This window comes from Erinaceus europaeus, chromosome 12 (assembly GCF_950295315.1).
Source record: "Erinaceus europaeus chromosome 12, mEriEur2.1, whole genome shotgun sequence".
Taxonomy (NCBI): domain Eukaryota; kingdom Metazoa; phylum Chordata; class Mammalia; order Eulipotyphla; family Erinaceidae; genus Erinaceus; species Erinaceus europaeus.
The window spans coordinates 52,372,629-52,392,586 of record NC_080173.1 but is presented as its reverse complement, the minus strand read 5'-3'; the positions used below and the strand labels follow the sequence as shown (position 1 = coordinate 52,392,586).

The window sequence follows — 19,958 nt, the reverse complement described above, 5'->3', positions numbered from 1 at the left end:
CAAAAGGGAAAAAAATAAAAAGAAGAAGCCTCCAAAAGCAGTAGATTCGTGGTGCAGGCACTGAACCCCATCAATAATCCTGGAGGAAAAAAAATGTAGATTAAAAAAGGCAAAAAAGGGCAGGGGTAGATAGCATAATGATTATGCAAAGAGTCTCTCATGCCTGAGGCTCCAAAGTCCCAGGTTCAATCTCCTGCACCATCATAAACCAGAGCTGAGCAGTGCTCTGGTAAAAAGAAAAAGAAAGAAGAAAATGTAAAGGACTAGCAAGAGAGCATAGTGGTTATGCAAAAGCCTTTCACACCTGAGGCTCTGATATTCCTAAACTCAATCCTTAATACCATCATTAGCCAGAACTGAACAGTACTTTGGTCTTACTCTTTGTATCTTTCTCTCTCCTAAAATAAAACAAAATATCTTGAGAAAAGAAAATGTATGTGAGCATGTTTAAATGTCAAATACGATGTTGTTATAGGTACATCAGTGCTTATTATTAACTCTGTATCTTTAAAGTGTGAATTTCCTACTGGCCTGAATGCCCTGAAGTGAAAGCCTGTCCTCTGGCACTTAGGTAAAAACAGCCAAAGTATGGCCAAAGTCTAGTACCTCTAGAGCGTCTGTGCTGCTATGAACCTGTCTTCTTGCTTTAGATTGTATATCTGAGTCTTCTCCATTTCTAGGAAGGTGTGTGTGTGTGTGTGTGTGTGTGTGTATGTGTGTGTATGTGTGTGTGTGTGTGTGTGTGTGTGTGTGTGTGTGTGTGTGTGTATCTCCTTCTTCCAAGTAGTGAGTGGACAGAGTGTGTGTATGGGGGGGGGGGAAGGGAGAGGTGCTCTTACAGCAGATCTCCCCAGAGCGGTACACATTTGCGCTCTTGACTAGAACCAGAACCAGAAGCAGAACCCAATGGATGATGTGATCCATTTAAATCAATGATGCCTACCGGAAGTTAACACAAAACTGGGTTTTCTTTTCAACGGGTATAAGACAACCTATGGTTACCAGAGCAAATCAAACCCACTGTCCAAGGAGCGAGGAGGCAGAGGAAGAGGGGCTAGCCAGTTTGCGGGTGCGGATTGCTCAGGGATTTAAGGAGCAAGAGAGAACCAAGGGAGAGAGGGAGATGAGAGATCTGGGAGGAGCGGGGGCGGGGGGGGGAGCAGGAAAGGAGAAAGGAGGCGCGAGGAAGAGGAAAGGGCCCGGGAATGGAAAAATCATGCGGGTGGGGGTGTGGGGGGGGCTTCCCGGGGCGGCGGGGCAGCGCGGGGCGGGGCGGGCGGCACTGGCGGCACTGTCAGCACTAGGCGGCGAGCGGAATGCAGCGGCCGGAGGCCTGGCCACGTCCACACCCGGGGGAGGGGGCCTCAGCGGCCCAGGCCGGGGGTCCAGCGCCGCGCGCTGGAGCCGGGGAGCCCGCGGGGCTGCGGGTACGGAGCGAGCCACTGCGGGGCTCCTGGAGCAGCGGGAACTGGGAAGTTGGGGGTTCAGGGCTGGAGTGGGGGCGGGGGTTGCCAACTCAACAACTCGCGCATCTGGCGTCCGGGAACTTGGTGCCAAGGTTGGCCAGCCCCAGGGAGGGGGTCCGGCCCAGGCAGGCAAAGGAATGCTCCCCGGGAGCACTTACGAGGAGGCCTGTCCTGAGTGTGCGTGGGGGCCCAAGTTCTGGGGCAGTAGTGGGGACTGCTCGGGGTGGAGGTGGGTCGAGATCCTGCCGGAGGGGTAAGGAGTGGCTGTGCGCCCCGGACTCGAGTTCTCAAGGAACGTGGCCAATGTGGGTGCTTCTGGAGCCCCCCACCCCCACCCCGACAAACGGGCTGGGGCTCCGCAGAGAGCCCAGGTCCAGCCTCCGCTTGGGTCAGCTGGAAGGAGGAGGCGCGGAGTTGCTGTCGTCCTGGCGGCCCAGGTTCTGTGATACACTCCGACTCGGGCTCTAGAGCAGTCAGTGCATGACAGAACTTGGGCCCGGACGGACCTTCTGCACCCAAGGGGCAAAGCGCCCACCCCGGGCCTGCAGTGGAGCATCTGAGTGGAGCAGGCACCGCGGTTGGCTCCGGTGGCTCATGGTTGAGTGGGAACCAACTGTGGATAACTGGTGTTGGAACCTGAGGTGATTCCACAGGTCTAATGGGATGGTGTCTGCCTAGAGTCAGGGACCAACTGAGTTCTCCCCCATGTCAGTTGCAGGAACCTTCCCTCTATACCGTCAAGGCTGTTTTCATCCTAGATAATGACGGACACCGTCTGCTGGCCAAGGTAAACTTCCCACTCTCACTAAAGGGTCTCTCATGAGGCCGTACTACAGCCCCAAGAACAAGATTTCCCACCCAACTGTCTCTCATAGTTCAGTAGAGGCTCCACTGTGGGCTCTGTGGCTCAAAGTAGTTGAAATTAGATTCTTGCAAAAGCCATTCCCACATCCTCACACTCCCAACCTTGTCAGGCTGCTGGCCCCTCACAGGGGGAGGGTATGAGCCCTCTATTTCTCTCCACTTTCCCTTAGCTTCATTCAATTTTTTTTTTTGCCTCCAGGGTTATTGTTGGGACTCAGTGCCTGCACTATGAATCCACTGCTCCTGGAGGCCATTTTTCCCATTTTGTTGCCCTTGTTGTTACCCTTGTTGTTGTCGTCACTATTATTATTGTTGTCATTGCTGTTGTTGTTGTTGGATAGAACAGAGAGAAATCGAGAAAGGAGGGGAGACAAAGAGGGGGAGAGAAAAATAGACACCTGCAGGCAGACCTGCTTCACCACCAGTGAAGCGACCCCCCTGCAGGTGGGGAGCCGGGAGCTCGAACCTGGATCCTTACGCTGGTCCTTGTACTTTGTGCCATGTGTGCTTAACCCACTCCAATAATGCCCGACATCCCCTTCCCCCTTTTTTTTTTTACCAGAGCACTGGTCACCTCTGGCTTATGGTGGTGTGGGGAATTGAACCTGGGACTTCGAAGCCTCAGGCATGAGAGTAACCATTATGCTATCTAAATCTTTTCTCCTGGACTCTGGCTATGGGAGGGGCTCCTGAGGGGCCAGTGGAGTCCTGAGCCTGGGACACAGGAGTTCTTGTCCCCAAACTCTGAAAAAACAACCTCTACTTCTAATTTGATAAGCAGTCTAAGAATATAGAACAGACAGGATTTTACAGAACTTATCATTCAATTCTTTCATTTCACAGATAAAGTTGTCTAGAGACCCAAAAGTTGTTGCCTGAAGGCACAAGTATTAACATGAAAAGGAAGATCTAAATTAGATATTCTGACTTGAAGCTTGGATGGATTTTCACTGCACCAATAGATTTCTTACTATCTAGGGAAAACAGTCTAGATAATTCAAACAACAGTAATTTTAAATAAGTTTCTATCACTGACACAATTAGCTATAGAAAGCTGTAGCTTCTAAACTGGCCACGAAATGCATGATCAGTTTTTGGTTTGGATTCAGAAAATTGAAAGCTGATGATGAACATTGAAATATGAAAATTGACTATGACTTGCCCCAACTGGTAGATGATCAGAAATAGACCAGAAGTGCCAAAGTTTAATGTTTCCTCCCAGCAGGGGCCCTCCACGTTCATATTGAGAAACTGAGTCAGTGGTCCAGGAGGTAGCACAGTGGATAAAGCATCGGACTCTCAAGCATGGGTTCCTGAGTTCAATCCCCAGTAGCACATGTACCAGAGTGATGTCTGGTTCTTTCTCTCTCTCCTCTTATCTTTCTCATTAATAAATAAATAAAATATTAAAAGAAAAAGAAACTGAGTCAGACAGAGGAAGGCTCACCAAACTCAAATAGAAAAGCAGTAATTTAATTATGCAATTTGTGCCAGGAAATTTTCCTTAGATACCAATTTTTAAAAGATTTGTTTGTTTTTCTTTTAAAAAATTTTAAAAAAATATTTATTTATTAGGGCCAGGTGGTGGCATACCTGGTTAAGCACTCACATTGCAATATGCAAGGACCCAGGTTCAAACCTCTGGTCCCCACCTGCAAGAGGAAAGCTTCATGAGTGGTGAAGTAGGGCTGCACGTGTGTGTGTGTCTCTCTCTCCTTCTCTATCTTCCTCTCCCTTCTCAATTTCTCTCTGTCTCTATGTAATAATAAATAAAGATAACAATTAAAAATATATTTATTTATTCACTCCCTTTTGTTGCCCTTGTTGTTGTTATTGATGTCATCATTGTTGGATAGGACAGAGAGAAATGGAGAGAGGAGGGGAAGACGGAGAGGGGGAGAGAAAGACAGACACCTGCAGACCTGCTTCACTTCCTGTGAAGCGACTCCCCTGCAGGTGGGGAGCCGGGGCTCGAACCAGGATCCTTACACTGGTCCTTGTGGTCCTTGTGCTTTACACCACCTGCACTTAACCCACTGCACTACTGCCCAACTCCCGATTTGTTTGTTTTTCATGGGAAAGGACACACACACACCAGAATACTGCTTAGCTCTGGCATAAGTGTATAGTGGGGACAATAAAGTTTCTATGTTTATTTTTAATTTTTATTTATTTATTTTTTAAAACTCTTTTTTAAAAAAGAATTTATTTATTCATGAGAAGGATAGGAGGAGAGAAAGAACCAGACATTACTCTGGTACATGTGCTGCCAGCGATCGAACTCGGGACCTCATGGCTGAGATCCAAAGCTTTATCCACTGCGCCACCTCCCGGACCACTATTTTTATTATTTTTTTAACACTAGGTGGTGCAAAGCTTATTATTGTAGTGATGAAGGACTTTTGGCTCTAGGATCTTTCCTGTAGATTTGGTAAAGGTGGTCAGAAAGACTCAGGAAAAGGCAGCGTCTCTAGTTCTAGTGGAAAAACAGTGTAACCTAGTGGTAACCCCCCTTAGCACAGACTCCAAGAAATCAAGACTCCAAAAACAAGCCTAAAAATTCCTCTGCTTCTGATAATTTTTGTTTGTTTGTTTGTTTGTTTATGGGGAAATAGTAAGCAGGCCCAGGGGGTGATAAAGAGGAAATGGGTTGGGGTTGGCTTGGCCAACCCCCACCATTCCCTACTACCTATTAAGGGAGGAGTCAGACTCTGCAGAATGGCTAGCATTTCTTACCGTTCTCTTTCTCATAGTATTATGATGACACATTCCCCTCTATGAAGGAGCAGATGGTCTTTGAGAAAAATGTCTTCAATAAGACCAGCCGGACTGACAGTAAGTGTCCATCTCTTCCTCTCCAGCACTCTTGGATGCACACTGTCATCTTCCCCATCTGGACACATCTGTCCCCACTGGCCTTATATACCCATGAGCAGTCCCTTTTCAATAAGAAGTTCTTCCTCTCCTTCCAAGCTGTTCTCCTGTCTCTTCCTCTAGGGAACCATCATGCCCTGTTCCTTTTAACCCCATCTCCACACCTTAACACATCTAGATTTTTCTCAGCTGAAGAGATTAACCATGTTGCAGGTCTCCCACCAACCTGGCATATAATAGGATGGTGGAGAGAGGATAGACCGTTAACTACGTTTGTCAGATTGAGGCAGTTTCTAAAAATAGAGAAGGGGGGCTGGGGAGAAGACCACAGAGTAACTTACAAAAAAAAAAAAAAAAAGAGGGCCGGGTGTTGGCGCACCTGGTTGAGCACATGTGTTACAATGCCCAAGGACCAGGAGTGCAAGCCTCTGGTCCCCATCTGCAGGGGGAAGCTTCATGAGTGGCGAAGCAGTACTGCAGGTACCTTTCTGTCTCTCTGACTCTTTCTCTACTTCTCATTTACCCTCAATTTCTGGCTGTCTCTATCAAATAAATAAAGATAATAAAAATTTTTAATAAAGGATTACTTAGGGGAGGCTAAAGAGAAAGCATAATGCAAAAGGACTGTCATGCCTGAGGTCCCAGGTTCAGTCCCCAACACCACCATAAGCCAGAGCTGAGCAGTGCTCTGATCTTTCTTTGTACTTTCTCCCTGTATCTCTCTATTAAAATAAAACAAATAGGGAGTTGGGCGGTAGCGCAGCGGGTTAAGGACCTTACCCCAGTCCTTGCACGTGGCGCAAGGCGCAAAGCGCAGGGACCGGCATAAGGATCCCGGTTCGAGCCCCCGGCTTCCCACCTGCAGGGGAGTTGCTTCACAGGTGGTGAAGCAGATCTTCAGGTGTCTATCTTTCTCTCCCTCTCTCTGTCTTCTCCTCCTCTCTCATTTCTCTCTGTCCTGTCCAACAACAAATGACATCAACAACTACAATAATAACCACAACAAGGCTACAACAACAAGGGCAACAAAAGGGGAAAAAATGGCCTCCAGGAGCAGTGCAGGCACTGAGACCCAGCAATAACCCTGGAGGCTAAATAAATAAATAAATAAATAAAACAAATAAAATATTTTTAAAATTGTTTTTGTTTCCCACTGGGGTTGTCACTGGAGCTCGGTGCCTACTCTATGAATCCACAGCTCCCAGTGACTTTTTTTTTCTGTTATAGTTGACAGGACAGGACAGAGCAAAATTGAGAGAGAAGGGGGAGCTATAGAGGAAGAGAGAAAGGTTAATATCTGCAGTGGTCCAGGATAGTGAATAAGACATTGAACTCTCGGGCATGAGGTACCGAGTTCAACCCCCAGCATCACATGTACCAGAGTGATGTCTGGTTCTTTGGTTCTTTCTCTCTCTCCTTTCTCATTAGTAAATAAATACAAATCTAAAAAAAAGAAGACTCCTGCGGACCTGCTTTACCAATCGTGAAGCACCCTGTACTCACTGCAGAAGGGGAGCAGAAATTCAAACCCAGGTCTTTCCACGTGGCAAAATGTGTGCTTAACTGGTGCATCACTGCCCAGTCCCCAAAAAGATTATTTTTAATTTTTTTCCTCTAGGATTATCACTGGGGTTCAGTGCCTGTACTATGAATTTACTGCTCCTGGTGGCCATTTTTTTCCCTTTTGTTGCCCTTGTTGATTATTGTTGTTGTTATTATTATTGTTATTGCTGACATTGTTGTTGAATAGGGCAGACAGAAATTGAGAGAGGAGGGGAAAACAGAGAGGGGGAGAGAAAGACAGACACATGCAGACCTGTTTCACTGCTTGAAGCGTTGGATTCATAGTCCTGACACCAAGCCCCAGGAATAACCCTTGTGGCAATAATAAAATTAAGTAAAATAAAAAACAAACTGAAAACCTCCACTTCTAGGTGAGATTGCATTTTTCGGAGGCATGACCATCGTCTACAAGAGCAGCATTGACCTCTTCCTGTATGTGGTGGGCTCATCCCATGAAAATGAGGTGAGTTTAGAAATTGGGGTAAGAAGGAACTTGGGGGCAAAGGATTGGTAGACATTGGAATCTGAAGGCTCACTATTGGTAGCCCTCCTTCTGGGCTCTGTGGGAGTGAAGCAGCCACATGGTTCCGTCTGGGACAGTGTGTATCCACGATGGCTCTTAGGTGCCTTGGGAGCGGAGCCCTCCTCTGCAGCGAGCCATTGTTTCTTAAACATCACTAGAGAAGGATACATTAAGTTCCCACAATAGATCACTCTATGGCTTCCCAATCCATACAAAGGAGGTGTTCTCTGATGCCATTCTACATTCTCTGAACAGGGAGGACTATCCACCACTACCCATACAGGTTGGCTTTGAGATCACCTTTTGGCCTTTTCAACCTCAAGATATTTTGTTTTCCTCCTCCCTTATGTGTTCACCCCCAGCTGATGCTCATGGCTGTTCTCACCTGCCTGTATGAGTCCCTGAACACCATGTCAAGGTGAGTGAAGCTCTCCGCCCTCCATGTCCCTAGCCCCCCAGTCCTTGATACATCACAGGGACCATGTCCTTCCTCTCCGCTTTTCTCCTGAATCTCCACCAGAGTCAGACTGAAGCAGAGGCATCGTCCACCAAGCCCACTACTGTAGTGTCACCCTGAACAAAGTCATAGAGAGGAGATGGCCAGCAAATGAGATCTAGACCTGAAGCGTCTGTCTGGAAAACACCAGAGGAAGTTAGGCACTGTTTCTCTTATCTAAGAGAGAGAAGACAAAAAAAGGAAGGACACTTAGAAGTAGTAGTAGGCGTAGAAAGGAAGTGAAGGCAGGACGAGAGAAAAACAATGGGCAGAAAGGGAGTCGGGCGGTAGCGCAGCAAGTTAAGAGCATGTGGCGCAAAGCGCAGGGACCGGCATAAAGATCCCAGTTTGAGACCCCAGCTCCCCACCTGCAGGGGAGTCGCTTCACAGGCAGTGAAGCAGGTCTGCAGGTGTCTGTCTTTCTCTCCCCCTCTCTATCTTCCCCTCCTCTCTCCATTTCTCTGTCCTATCCAACAACAACATCAATAACAACAATAATAACTACAACAATAAAACAAGGGCAACAAAAGGGAATAAATAAATATTAAAAAAAGAAAAGTTAAAAAAATGGGCAGAAAAAGTAGACAAGTACATAGATATAGACAGTGATAGATATACAGTCAACCCATATCTGTGACCTTGGGAGAACTACTGAAGTTTCCAGTGGAGGGAATAGGGATTCAGAACTCTGGTGGTGGGAATGACGTGGAATTATACCCCTACTAGCTTATAATTTGTAAATCTATATTAAGTCACTAATAAATAAATATTACTCAGATTTTAAAAAATGAGGTCTAGAGAAGCTAGGTGATTTGCTGAGGTTACAAACTGTTTATTTTTGTTTAAAATTTTAAATTATTTATTTATTTTTTATTAGATATAGGCAGCCAGAAATTGAGAGGGAAGGGGTGAGAGGGAGAAGGGGGGAGAGAGAGAGAGAGAGAGAGAGAGAGAGAGACCTGCAGCACTACTTTATCACTAGAAAAACTTTCCCCCTGCAGGTAGGGAGGGACTGGAGGCTCGAACCTGGGTCCTTGCACACTGTAGCATGTGCACTCAACCAGGTGCACCACCACCCAGCCCCAAAACTGTTTAAATGAGAACAGAGATTCAAATTTAGAATTTCTGACTTGAGTCTGTGGTGAATGGGGCACAGTTTCACTGCTGTCCCACTCAATCTCAGTTATCTGGTGTCTTGGCCTGGGTAAGCCAAACTAGGAAAATCCAAAAATGAATGTCCACAACCAACGTAATAGCTAAAGTAGAGCTATGCTATGGCATATAAACTAGTTGGGAGGAAGCGCAGTGGGTTAAGCGCACCTGGCGCAAAGCGCAAGGACCGGCATAAGAATCCTGGTTCGAGCCCCGACTCCCCACCTGCAGGATAGTCGCTTCACAGGCAGTGAAGCAGGTCTGCAAGTGTCTGTCTTTCTCTCCCCCTCTCTGTCTTCCCCTCCTCTCCCCATTTCTCTCTGTCCTATCCAACAACAACGACATCAATAATAACTACAACAGCAATAAAAACAACATGGGCAACAAAAGGTAATAAATAAATATTTTTAAAAAACAATAAAAATAAACTAGCTATGAAGTACACTTGAGGCCCCCATGGTGGGTGAGGTGTCAGTCCAATGTTTAGGAGATTGGGAAGGGGGTGCTTTAGGAAGCTATCCTATCCTTTGCGCAGCAATCTCTTGTGCAGGCTGTATCCTCACTGCCTTGGTGTCTTTGGCATTCTCCTTTCCGGTGCTGGTATGTGGGTGGGGAATGAGGCAGTCTTTGGAGAGTGAGGGTCTACCTTGCCGAAGCAAGGCCTGGGTCTTTTTGGCCATGGGGAGGCTCAGGAGCTGTACCTGCCTTCAGGAAGAACGTGGAGAAGCGCTGGTTGCTGGAGAACATGGATGGAGCCTTCTTGGTGCTGGACGAAATCGTGGATGGAGGGTAAGGCGGGGCAGAAAGGAGAAGGACTAGTTAGTTACACTTGCAGAAGGGGCCCCACAAAGCCATTATCTAAGTGGCACCCAACACATTGTTGGTTTTCTGGCCAACATCTTCTTCCCTTCACCCAGGATACTCTAATGATTTCACTCAGCCCTGCTGCACTTAGGAGGATGGAAGCTGGTTTCACTGTTAGAACTGTTCAGGCAAACCAGAAAGTAGCCTCATGTCAAACTATGACTTGTGATCACATAGGTAGGTTTGGGGAATTTTGTTTTCTTTCCACAGCAACTACTTAGCTCTGGCTCATGGTGGTACTGCAGATTGAATCTGGGGCCTCAGAGCCTCAGGCATGAAAGTCTTCTTGCATAAATATTATGCTCTCTCTTCACCCCTTTCTCCAGCTCTTTTTTTTTTTTTTTCGCCTCCAGGATTATTGCTGGGGCTTGGTGACTGCACCACTAATCCACTGCTCCTGGAGCCATTTTCTGCATTTTATTACCCTGGTTGTTTTTATCGTTGTTGTGGTTGTTATTCTCGTTGCTTTTGATGTCGTTGTTTTTTTTGGATAGGACAGAGAGAAATGGAGAGAGGAGGGGAAGGCAGAGAGGGGGAGAGAAAGACAGACACCTGTAGACCTGCTTCACCGCCTGTGAAGCGACTCCCCTGCAGGTGGGGAGTCGGGGGCTCGAACTGGGATCCTTACGCCGGTCCACTGCGCTACCACCCAACCCCGTCCTGCTCCTTTTTTTTATAACTAAAAACAGAGAGGCAGAGAAAGAGAGATAATGAAAGAGACCACAGCTCCGAAGCTTCCTTCAATGTGGTGAAGGCCGGGCTTGAACCTGGGTTGTGTTCATGGCAAAGCAGCACATTATCCAAGTGAACTATTTTGCTGGCCTGGACATGGTTTAAGCTGCTCATGAGAAACTGGCAGTACAGACACAAACCTCCCTGGAAGGGCTTAGAAGTCAGAGCCCCACTACTTCCACATCTCCCACTTTCTTTTTGTGCCTCCAGGGTTATCGCTGGGGCTCATGCCTGTACTACGAATCCACTACTTCTGGAAGTCATTTTTCCATTTTGTTGTTGTTGCTGCTATTATTGTTATTTGCTGTTGTTGTTGGATAGGACAGAGAGAGATTGAGAAAGGAGGGGGAAACAGAAGAGGAGAGAAAGAAACCTGTAGATCTGCTTCACCGCTTGTGAAGCAGTCCCCCCCCCCAACCCCTGGACAGGTGGGGAGCCGGGGCCTTGAACCAAGATCTTTATGCAGGTCTTTGCGCTTCGTGCCATATGTGCTTAACCCGCTGCGCTGCACCGTGCCCCCCCCCCCACTCCTACAGCCTCATCTAGATCTGTGGTTTGAGCCATTTATTTCTTCATCCTGAGCCTTGGTTCAATGGAGGTTCTTCGGGAACTACCCCATAGGGTGATGCGGGCTGAGTGAGGTGATGCAGCTGAAGCTTGGAGTTGTATTCAATAAAGGTGATCATCTGAGGGTCCGGTGGTGGCGTAGCGGGGTAAGCGCACACGGCGCAAAGTGCAAGGACCAGCATAAAAATCCCGGTTCGAGCCCCCGGCTCCCCACCTACAGGGGAGTCGCTTCAACAAGCGGTGAAGCAGGTCTGCAGGTGTCTTAACTTTCTCTCCCCTCTCTGTTCCCCACCTCTCTCGATTTCTCTCTGTCCTATCCAACAACAATGACAGCAATAACAATAACCACAACAATAACAAACAACAAGGGCAACAAAAGGGAAAATAGTCTCCAGGAGCAGTGGATTCATAGTGCAGGCCCCGAGTTCCAGCAATAACCCTGGAGGCAAAATAATAATAATAATGTGTCCATCTATTAGTATTTTGTTATATTCTTAGGAAGCTTAGAGCCTTATGAGAAGGGTTGAAATTCCATGGGAGGCAATATTCCTAGAGGAAAAGATAAAAACACATGTAAAGAGGCCATGAGGTAGCTCACCTGAAAGAATACATGAGGCCAGGAGCTGGGTGGTAGCGCAGCGGGCTAAGCGCATAAGGCTTAAAGCCCAAGGACCAGTGTAAAGATCCCAGTTTGAGACCCCAGCTCCCCACCTCCAGGGGAGCCACTTTGCAAGCGGTGAAGCAGGTCTGCAGGTGTCTGTCTTTCTCTCCCTCTGTCTTCCCCTCCTCTTTCCATTTCTCTCTGTCCTATCCAACAACAGCTATGACAACAATAACAACTACAAGGGCTAAACTAAAAGGGGAAAATGGCCTCCAGGAGAAATTAATTCATAGTGCAGACACCGAGCCCCAGCGATCACCCCAGAGACAAAAAAAAAAAAAAAAAGAATGCACAAGACCTTGGGTCTAAGCTTTAGCACCATGGGAGAGCTCCATGGATGGAGGAGTGATGTTATTGTGCCTCTCACTCACCTTTCTCTTTCCCTCCATCTCTCCCTCTCACTCTCTAAAACAAAAAATGAAAAAAAAAATGGCCTAGGGAGGTGTCTTAGACATGGCATCATATCAGTCCCTTGTGCTTCAAAAGAAGATATATATACACACACATACAGCATATACTAATACATATTAGGTTGTTGGAAAAGCCATGATGCATTTTTTCCCATAGAAAAACATAGGAAAAAGAAAAGAAAAATATGTCATAACTTTTTTTTTCTTCAAGATTTTATTTATTTACTAATGAGAAAGTAGGAGGAGAGAAAGAAAGAACCAGACATCACTCTGGCACATGTGCTGCCCAGATTGAAGTCAGGACCTCATGCTTGAGAGTTCAACTCTTTATCCACTGCGCCACCTCCCAGACCACTGTCATAACTTTTCCAACAACCATATATATATATATATATATATATATATATATATATATATATAATTTATTTATATATTATTTATTTATTTTGCCACCAAGGCTATTGCTGGAGCTCATTGTCTGCACAGGCTAGTCTCTGTCTCCTGAGGAGCTCAGTTTCTCTTTTAGGGAAGGCTGGGAGGTGTCAGCCAGGAGGCCCTGCACTGGGCTGCTTGTGTCTTTGTGGATGAAAGCATCTCTGAGAAAGGCTGGGTGGCCTCAGTGGTGGAGCCTGAGGGAGGCTCTTGAGGAATTGCTCTTTCCTGGGATTGGTACAAACAAAAGCTGGATGTCTGCCCTGGAGGGTCCTCCCTGAGAAAGAGGTACATTCAGTCACTCCCATGGTCTTTATTGTACCCATAGTGACACACTGATGCCTCTGCACACAGAGTGTCCCCAGGGCATAGTGGGATTGCCAGTAGCTAAGAAAAGCCGCCATATTTGGATCTATCAAGAGAAATAAAGGAGGCTGATTCTGAAATTCCATCTTTTTCATGAGTGGCATAAACCAATAGTGAAACAAGATACGAACCCCAGGGAAACTCCCTTCTCTGCATCTGAATCCACCTCTAGACGTTGAAGGCAGTGGACTTGCAAGAGCTCAGTTTTGTTTTGTTTTGAATCCCCAGTTTTTGACACCCTGATCATTCTAGACTCTTTGCTTTTCAGATTTTCACCCACTGGTGATAAGGCCTGAGACCAGATCATTGTTGCTTTCCGTCATCTCTGGGACTTCACGGCATCACGCTGACTTATTTATTTATTTGTTTATTTACTCTTTCTTTCTTTCTTTCTTTCTTTCTTTTTTGCCTCTAGGGTTCAGTGCCTGTACTGCTCACGGGGGCCATGTTTTCCCATTCTGTTGCCCATTGTTATTATTATTGTTGCCACTGCTGTTGTCATTGTTGTTGGATAGGACAGAGACAAATCAAGAGAGGAGGGGAAAACGGGAGCGGGAGGAGGTGGGGAGAGAAAGATAAACACCTATAAACCTGCTTCACCACTTGTGACACAGTCCCCCTGCAGGTGGGGAGCCAGGGGCTCAAACCAGGTTCCTTACGCCAGTCTGTGTGCTTCACGCCATGTGCGGCACTTAACCTGCTGTGCTTCCGCCTGGCCCCCTATTTATTTATTTTTAACCAGATCACTGCTCAGCTCTGGCTTATGGTGGTATAGGGGATTGAACCTGAGACTTTGGAGCCTCAGGCAGGAGAGTCTCTGCATAACCATTATGCTATCTACTCCCACCTCAGGCTGATTTTTTTAAGACAGAGATAGATAGATAGATAGGCAGGCAGACAGACAGTAGACAGGTGATGATAGATAGACAGAACACAGTACCAGGGCCAAGTGGTGGCACACCTGGTTGAGCACATGTATGCGCAAGGACATGGGTTCGAGCCCCCAGTCCCCACCTGCAGGGGGAAAGCTTTGCAAGTGGTGAAGCAGGTGTCTCTATATCTCTGTCTCTCTCCCTTCTCCTCTACCACCCTCTTCCCTCTTAATTTCTGGCTGTCTCTATCCAATAAATAAAGATAATAAAAAATATTAAAAACAAACAAACAGAAAATCCACAGTACCAAACTTGCTTCAGTTCAGTGGGGACCAGGCTTGGACTGGGACTGTACACATGGCAAAGCAGCATGCTATCCGAGTGAGCTAGTTTGCCGCTTATTTTGTTTGTTTGTTTGTTTTTCTCAGAATGCTGCTTAGCTCTGGTTTATGGTGGTGCAGGGGATTGAACTAGGGATTTTGGAGCCTCAGGCATGAGAGCCTTTTTGCTTAACCACTTATGCTATTCCCCCAGTCTTTATTGTTTTTGTTGTTGTTTTGTTGTTGTTGTTTTTCGTGTTTTATTTGTTGGATAAAGACAGAAATCAAAAGGGAAGAGGGAGAGAGTGAAAGAGAGAGAGACACCTGTAGCATTGCTTCACCACTTGTGAAGGTTTCCAAACCCTGCAGGTGGGGGCTGGGGGCTGCACCACCACTCAGCGCCTTCAGTGGGTTTTAAATGTAGAGAGGTTGGGGATAGGCAGTGGCACAACTGGTTAAGCATGCAGGTTACCAAGATCAAGTACCCAGGTTCGAGCCCCTGGTCTCCACCTGCAGTGGGCAGACTTCACAAGTGGTAAAGCAAGTACTGCAGGTGTCTCTCTCTGCCTCCCCTCTTAACTTCCCTCTGCCCTGTATAATTAATGAGTTTTTATTATTTTATTTTGTTATTATCTTTATTTGCTTATTGGATAGAGACGGCCCGAAATTGAGAAGGGGGGAGATAGAGAGGGAGGGAGACAGAGAGACACTTGCAGCCTTGCCTCACCACTCATGAAGCTTCTCCCCTGCAGATGGGGGCCAGGGGCTCAAATCCAGTTCTTTGTGCATTGTAGCATGTGCACTCAGCCAGTGCGCCAACACCCAGCCCTGCCCTATATGGTTAAAAGGCAAAAAGGAAAGGGAAAAATGGTCACCAGGAGCAGTGGATTTGTCATGCAGGCAATAAGCTCCAGTGATAACCCTGGCAGCAATAAAAATGATAAACAAGTAAATAAGGTAAGGACAGATCTTTTGTCTTTATTTACTTATTAATTTTCCCTCCAGGGTTATTGCTGGGATCAGTGCCTGCACCATGAATCCACCGCTCCTGGAGACCATTTCTTCCCCCTCTTGTTGCCCTTGTTGTTGTAGCCTCGTTGTGGTATTATTATTACCAGTGTTGATGTTGTTCGTTGTTGCACAGGACAGAGAGAAATGGAGAGAGGGGGGGAAGACAGAGAGGAGGAGAGAAAGACAGACACCTGCAGACCTGCTTCATAGCCTGTGAAGCAACCCTGCACCTCCCCCCCACCACACACCGCAGGTGGGGAGCTGGGGGCTCGAAGTAGGATCCTTATGCCAGTCCTTGTGCTTCATGCCATGTACACTTAACCTGCTGGGCTACCACCCGGCTCCCTTTATATTTATTTATTTATTTATTTATTCCCTCCAGGCTTATGGCTGGGGCTCGGTGCCTGCACTACAAATCCACTGCTCCTGGAGGCCATTTTTTTTTTTTTTTTCCCATTTTGTTGCCCTTGTTGTTTTATTGTTGCCATTGATGTTGCTGTTGTTGGATAGGACAGAGAGAAATCGAGAGAGGAGGGGAGATAGAGAGGGGGAGAGAAAGACAGACACCTGCAGACCTGCTTCACCGCCTGTGAAGCGACTCCCCTGCAGGTGGGGACCCCGGGGGTTCAAACCAGGATCCTTAGCCTGTCCTTGTGCCATGTGAGCTTAACCAGCTGCACTACTTTCCAGTCCCCTATTTATTTATTTTTACTGAGCAAGGTAGAGATAGCGCAAGACCAGAGCAGTGCTCAGCTCTGGTTTATGGTGGTATGGAAGTCTTTTGCGTAACTGTTATACTGTCTCCCCAGCCCTTCTTTTTACTTAAAAAAAATCTATTTATTATCAAAGGAGAGAGAGAGAAGAAAAGAATTAGAGCATCACTCTAGTCCATTCAATGTGAGGGGTCAACCTCAAGGACTCATGCTTGTGAGTCCAGGGTTTTATCTATTTTACCTCCTGGTCTGTGGTGAGGACAGTTCTGTTTTGGGAATCACAGTGGGAAGCAGTCCTGGAGGGGCCAGTGTGAGGGTGAGGTGAAGGGAGGGAGTGGTTTAGCAGGGAGAGGAGCACAAGGGAGATTTACAGCTCTGTTCTCCTCCTTGTTTTCCCTTCACCTTGTAGAGTGATTCTGGAGAGTGACCCCCAGCAAGTGGTCCAGAAAGTGAATTTTAGGGTAAGTTGTCTTTCTGGGTCCTCCTTCACCCAACCTCCTCCTGGTGTTCTTTCAATCCTCATCACTTCTGTCCTTCGTGTGTGTGTGTGTGTGTGTGTGTGTGTGTGTGTGTGTGCGCACGCAGGTGTGTGTGTGTGGGGGGTGTTGCCAGGCCAGGATGGTGGGAACCCCAGCTCCTTTAGCAGAAGCTGCCACTGGTTCAACGCACTTCTGAGGAAAGTGGCAGTTTGGGGTATCAGTAAAATAGATCTCTTGTCTTCTTCTTCTTCTGTAGAGTTCCCATCCTTCTAGTGGGAAGTACAGTCTGAGCAATAAATCCTCAGAGAGCCCTTAAAGTCCTTTGGTTGGGGGCAGGCAGTTGAGGGTATAAGTAGAATCTTCCTGCCTAATTTGGTTTCTCCTGTCTGGAAGAAACCTTTGCTTCATTCCTGTCGCCCTTTAATCTCTCACCCTTCTTATTCCATGGACTGACCTCTAGGGTCCTGGCTTCCAAAGGACAGTTGCATTCTGGGCCCTGAAACCACTGCATTGCTATGCACACACACCCCCAAACCCAGGTCCCTCTCTTTTACCTCTCTTTCTACACGTGATGCCCTTGCCTTAACCTGACCACCCTCTGACTGCTTCCCCACAGGCAGATGATGGTGGCTTGACAGAACAGAGTGTGGCCCAGGTAGGTCCCCTGCATCTGCCTTGGCAAGAAATGGGAGAGGGGAAGGGGGACAGGGTGTTCCAGGGGTCCCTGTGGGGGGCAGTCAAGGCTGAAAAGTCAGGAGACAAGGGGAAGGGATGAGATAGTGGCAGGCCATCTCTTGAAGACTTTCAGGGTCTCCAAGGTGATGTGGAGCTGGTATCATTAACTAATCACAACTTGCCAGCAGCTCACCTCATCCGATTTGAAAGCTGAGGTGAGCTCCCCACCCTGGGTCACTTCTCCCCCAAAGCAGTGGTGATGATGGAGGCCTCAGGCCCCTGGTGTTCCCTGCAAGCAAGAAAGGATACCAAATAGGAGTCTTCCTTGGACCCCCTCACCCCTTGCTGTTTAGGGCACTCACTGGAATTGTTCATGCGTTGTTAAAACCAAGATAAGATCTAACTTGTTCACTACTTGCCACATTTCCCCAAATGAACTGCTGTGCACAAGCCATTCCCACCTGCCTCCAGCATGGTCCTATCCTGGATGCATGTGAACCAATAGAAGGATGTGACCTCTACCTGTGACCCGACTGGTTTTCCAGCTGCACAAACATCCTGCTTATCAGGCTGAGAGCCTGACCTCTCTTCTGTCTGCACACAGGTCTCTCTGCCCAGACTAATCCTGCTTTTCTGGAGCTTCCTGTCCTGGCACTAACTACTTCCTGCTGTGGCAGCCCAGGCTAAGGTGGGCTGGTACCCTCCCGAGTGGAGCTCCTGGTGTGGTACCCACTTCCCTGTGGCCGTCCTTGGTGCTCATGCTGCCTCTCCCTCCTCCAGGGTATAGGTATTGAGTGAAGAGGAGATAGACATGAATAGAAAGTTAGGATCTGGGAGTCGGGCAGTAGCACAGTGGGTTAAGTGCAGGTAGCGCAAAGCATAAGGATCCGCATAAGAATCCTGGTTCCAGCCCCCAGCTCCCCACCTGCAGGGGAGTCACTTCATAAGCAGTGAAGCAGGTCTGCAGGTGTCTATCTTTCTCTCCCCTTCTCTGTCTTCCCCTCCTCTCTCCATTTCTCTCTGTCCTATCCAACAATGATGACATCAATAACAACAACAATAACTACAACAATAAAAACAAGGGCAACAAAAGGGAATAAATAAATAATTTTTTAAAAAAGAAAGTTAGATTCTGGCTGGAAATTGGAGAGCCTCCGGTGAGACAATACTGGAGGAAGGTGGTCCAGGAGTTGGCGCAGTGATAAAGCCTTGGGCTTTCAAGCATGAGGTCCCGAGTTTGATTCCTGGTAGCACATGTGCCAGAGTGATGTCTGGTTCTTTCTCTCTCCTCCTATTTTTCTCATAAATAAATAAAATCTAAAAAAAAAAAAATACTGGAGGAAGGGACATACTCCACAGGATGGGCCTTTTTTGGAGGGGAATGAGACTGCATGGTTGGAGGTGAGGTGGGGGATCTGAGAGGCCTACCTGGCGTCCCCACCATGCAGATAATGTTTGTGCACAGCTGCATGGGTTTGTGTAAATGCTGTTTCCTCCCTGGGATTGAGAGTGAACACATCTGGGTGCAGATGTTTAGTGACAGTGTCTGGCTGATCACCTCTGCCATCACTACAAGAGCTCAGAGTTAGCTGAGATGTCTGGGCACAGGAAGTTTCTAGTCGAGGCCCAGTGTCTGCCTGGAGGTGTTACCTGGCGTGCACCTAAGCTCTGGGGTGGCGGGCTGGTGGCCACAACCAGGTCTGCAGAGGCAGAAGGGCGGTGCCTGCACTATAGACTGGGAGCTGGCTGCAGCCAGTTTGCATTGCTCCCTCTGGGTTGCTTAATCCCCTTGAAGTCAGACAAAGAGGAGCTGCTGCCATCTAGTGACCAGGGAGTATAGGGACTCTTAGAGATGGTGGATTGTGGATCACTCCACCACTACTGCAGACCCAAGGCACATGACACACGCGCCCCTGTTCTTTCTCTCAACCTCACCCCACCCCAGGTTCTCCAGTCTGCCAAGGAACAGATTAAATGGTCCTTACTGAAATAAAGGTTCTGCATTCAAGACTCCCTGTCCCCAGGCCTCTTCCCTAATCCTAGCAAAAACTTCAAGACCCCAAGGGACATGAGAGATCCTTGTCTATCAGCAAGCCCATGGGAGTTGACTCCCAAATCTTCAGTCGTGGACTCTGAGATGCAAACGTTTGGCTTCAGCACTGAGTCTCTCCTTTCAAATTGTCCTACCTGATCCTTGGGTCATGAGAACCAGCTGAGCTGCCTTAACTTACAAGTTAGGCATTTTTGGCCCCAAAGCCCTAATAAACCCACATTTGTTTCCTGCCAGTGGTCTCTCCTGATTTGGGAAGTGTGTGTGTGTGTGTGTGTGTGTGTGTGTGTGTGTGTGTGTGTGTATTCTAATTAAATACTCCTGCATTTTCTGTGTCTTAATTCCCAGTGCCCAGTACCAGAATTTATCCTGAGGTCCTGTCATTAAGGACAATGAGAGTCAAACAAAAAGAAATATTTAACATTGTTAAATCTTGACCCAAGGAGGGCTGGGTATGCTTGTGTGTACAGCACACACAAAAGAAACAAAGGGAGAAATTACAGGTTTTTTTAGAGGGGTGGGGAAGGGAATGACACAAAGTGGTACAAATGGTGAAATTTTGGGAAAAGGGAGAGCAAACGATGGTACACACATGGAGGCCCCACTGGGGACTCATTGAGTCACCCTTTCCATTCGCAGTTGCCAGAAGGAAAAGGCGTACAGCTTCCTCTGTACAAACTGAGAAACAGCTTGCCTGTTTTTCTTGGCAATTACTGGACGACAGAATTCCTATACTGGCACATCCCCTGGGATGTCCTGCGAGCTTATCACAGCTGGGTGCGGCGGATACTGGAAGACAGTAACTGTCTCCGGTCCCCACCAGGCGAATGAGCCAGAACCCAGTGCACTCTAGAGGGTGCTAAGAATT

At 47.4% G+C, this 19,958-nt stretch overlaps 1 protein-coding gene across 5 annotated transcripts; it reads left to right on the top strand.

Moving 5' to 3' along the window:
- Nucleotides 1-1,262: 1,262 nt before the first annotated feature.
- COPZ2 (COPI coat complex subunit zeta 2) lies at nt 1,263-19,326 on the top strand. 5 transcript variants are annotated; one of them, XR_009553056.1, is made up of 10 exons: nt 1,267-1,427; nt 2,179-2,253; nt 5,084-5,165; nt 7,139-7,230; nt 7,653-7,708; nt 9,650-9,727; nt 10,745-10,793; nt 16,296-16,347; nt 16,982-17,020; nt 18,986-19,326. XR_009553056.1 is itself a non-coding variant. In XM_060203636.1 (10 exons), the coding sequence occupies exons 1-9, from the start codon at nt 1,317-1,319 to the stop codon at nt 17,205-17,207; spliced, it is 627 nt and encodes a 208-aa protein (XP_060059619.1). In that variant the 5' UTR covers nt 1,267-1,316; the 3' UTR covers nt 17,208-17,255; nt 18,986-19,326. The 5 variants fall into 5 exon arrangements, 4 of the variants coding, with proteins under 4 accessions (XP_060059621.1, XP_060059619.1, XP_016046736.1 ...); XM_060203636.1 differs by lacking the exon at nt 10,745-10,793 and adding an exon at nt 17,166-17,255; XM_060203638.1 differs by lacking the exons at nt 9,650-9,727; nt 10,745-10,793 and adding an exon at nt 17,166-17,255 and having other exon boundaries at nt 1,263-1,427.
- The last annotated feature ends 632 nt before the right edge of the window (nt 19,327-19,958 follow it).

Excerpts from the sequence above, each read along its gene's own strand:
- COPZ2 (XM_016191250.2), top strand. The coding sequence starts at position 1,317 with ATGCAGCGGCCGGAGGCCTGGCCACGTCCACACCCGGGGGAGGGGGCC. Across the intron at positions 7,709-9,649 it reads TCCCTGAACACCATGTCAAG|GAAGAACGTGGAGAAGCGCT; the intron begins GTGAGTGAAGCT and ends ACCTGCCTTCAG. Across the intron at positions 16,348-16,981 it reads TCCAGAAAGTGAATTTTAGG|GCAGATGATGGTGGCTTGAC; the intron begins GTAAGTTGTCTT and ends GCTTCCCCACAG.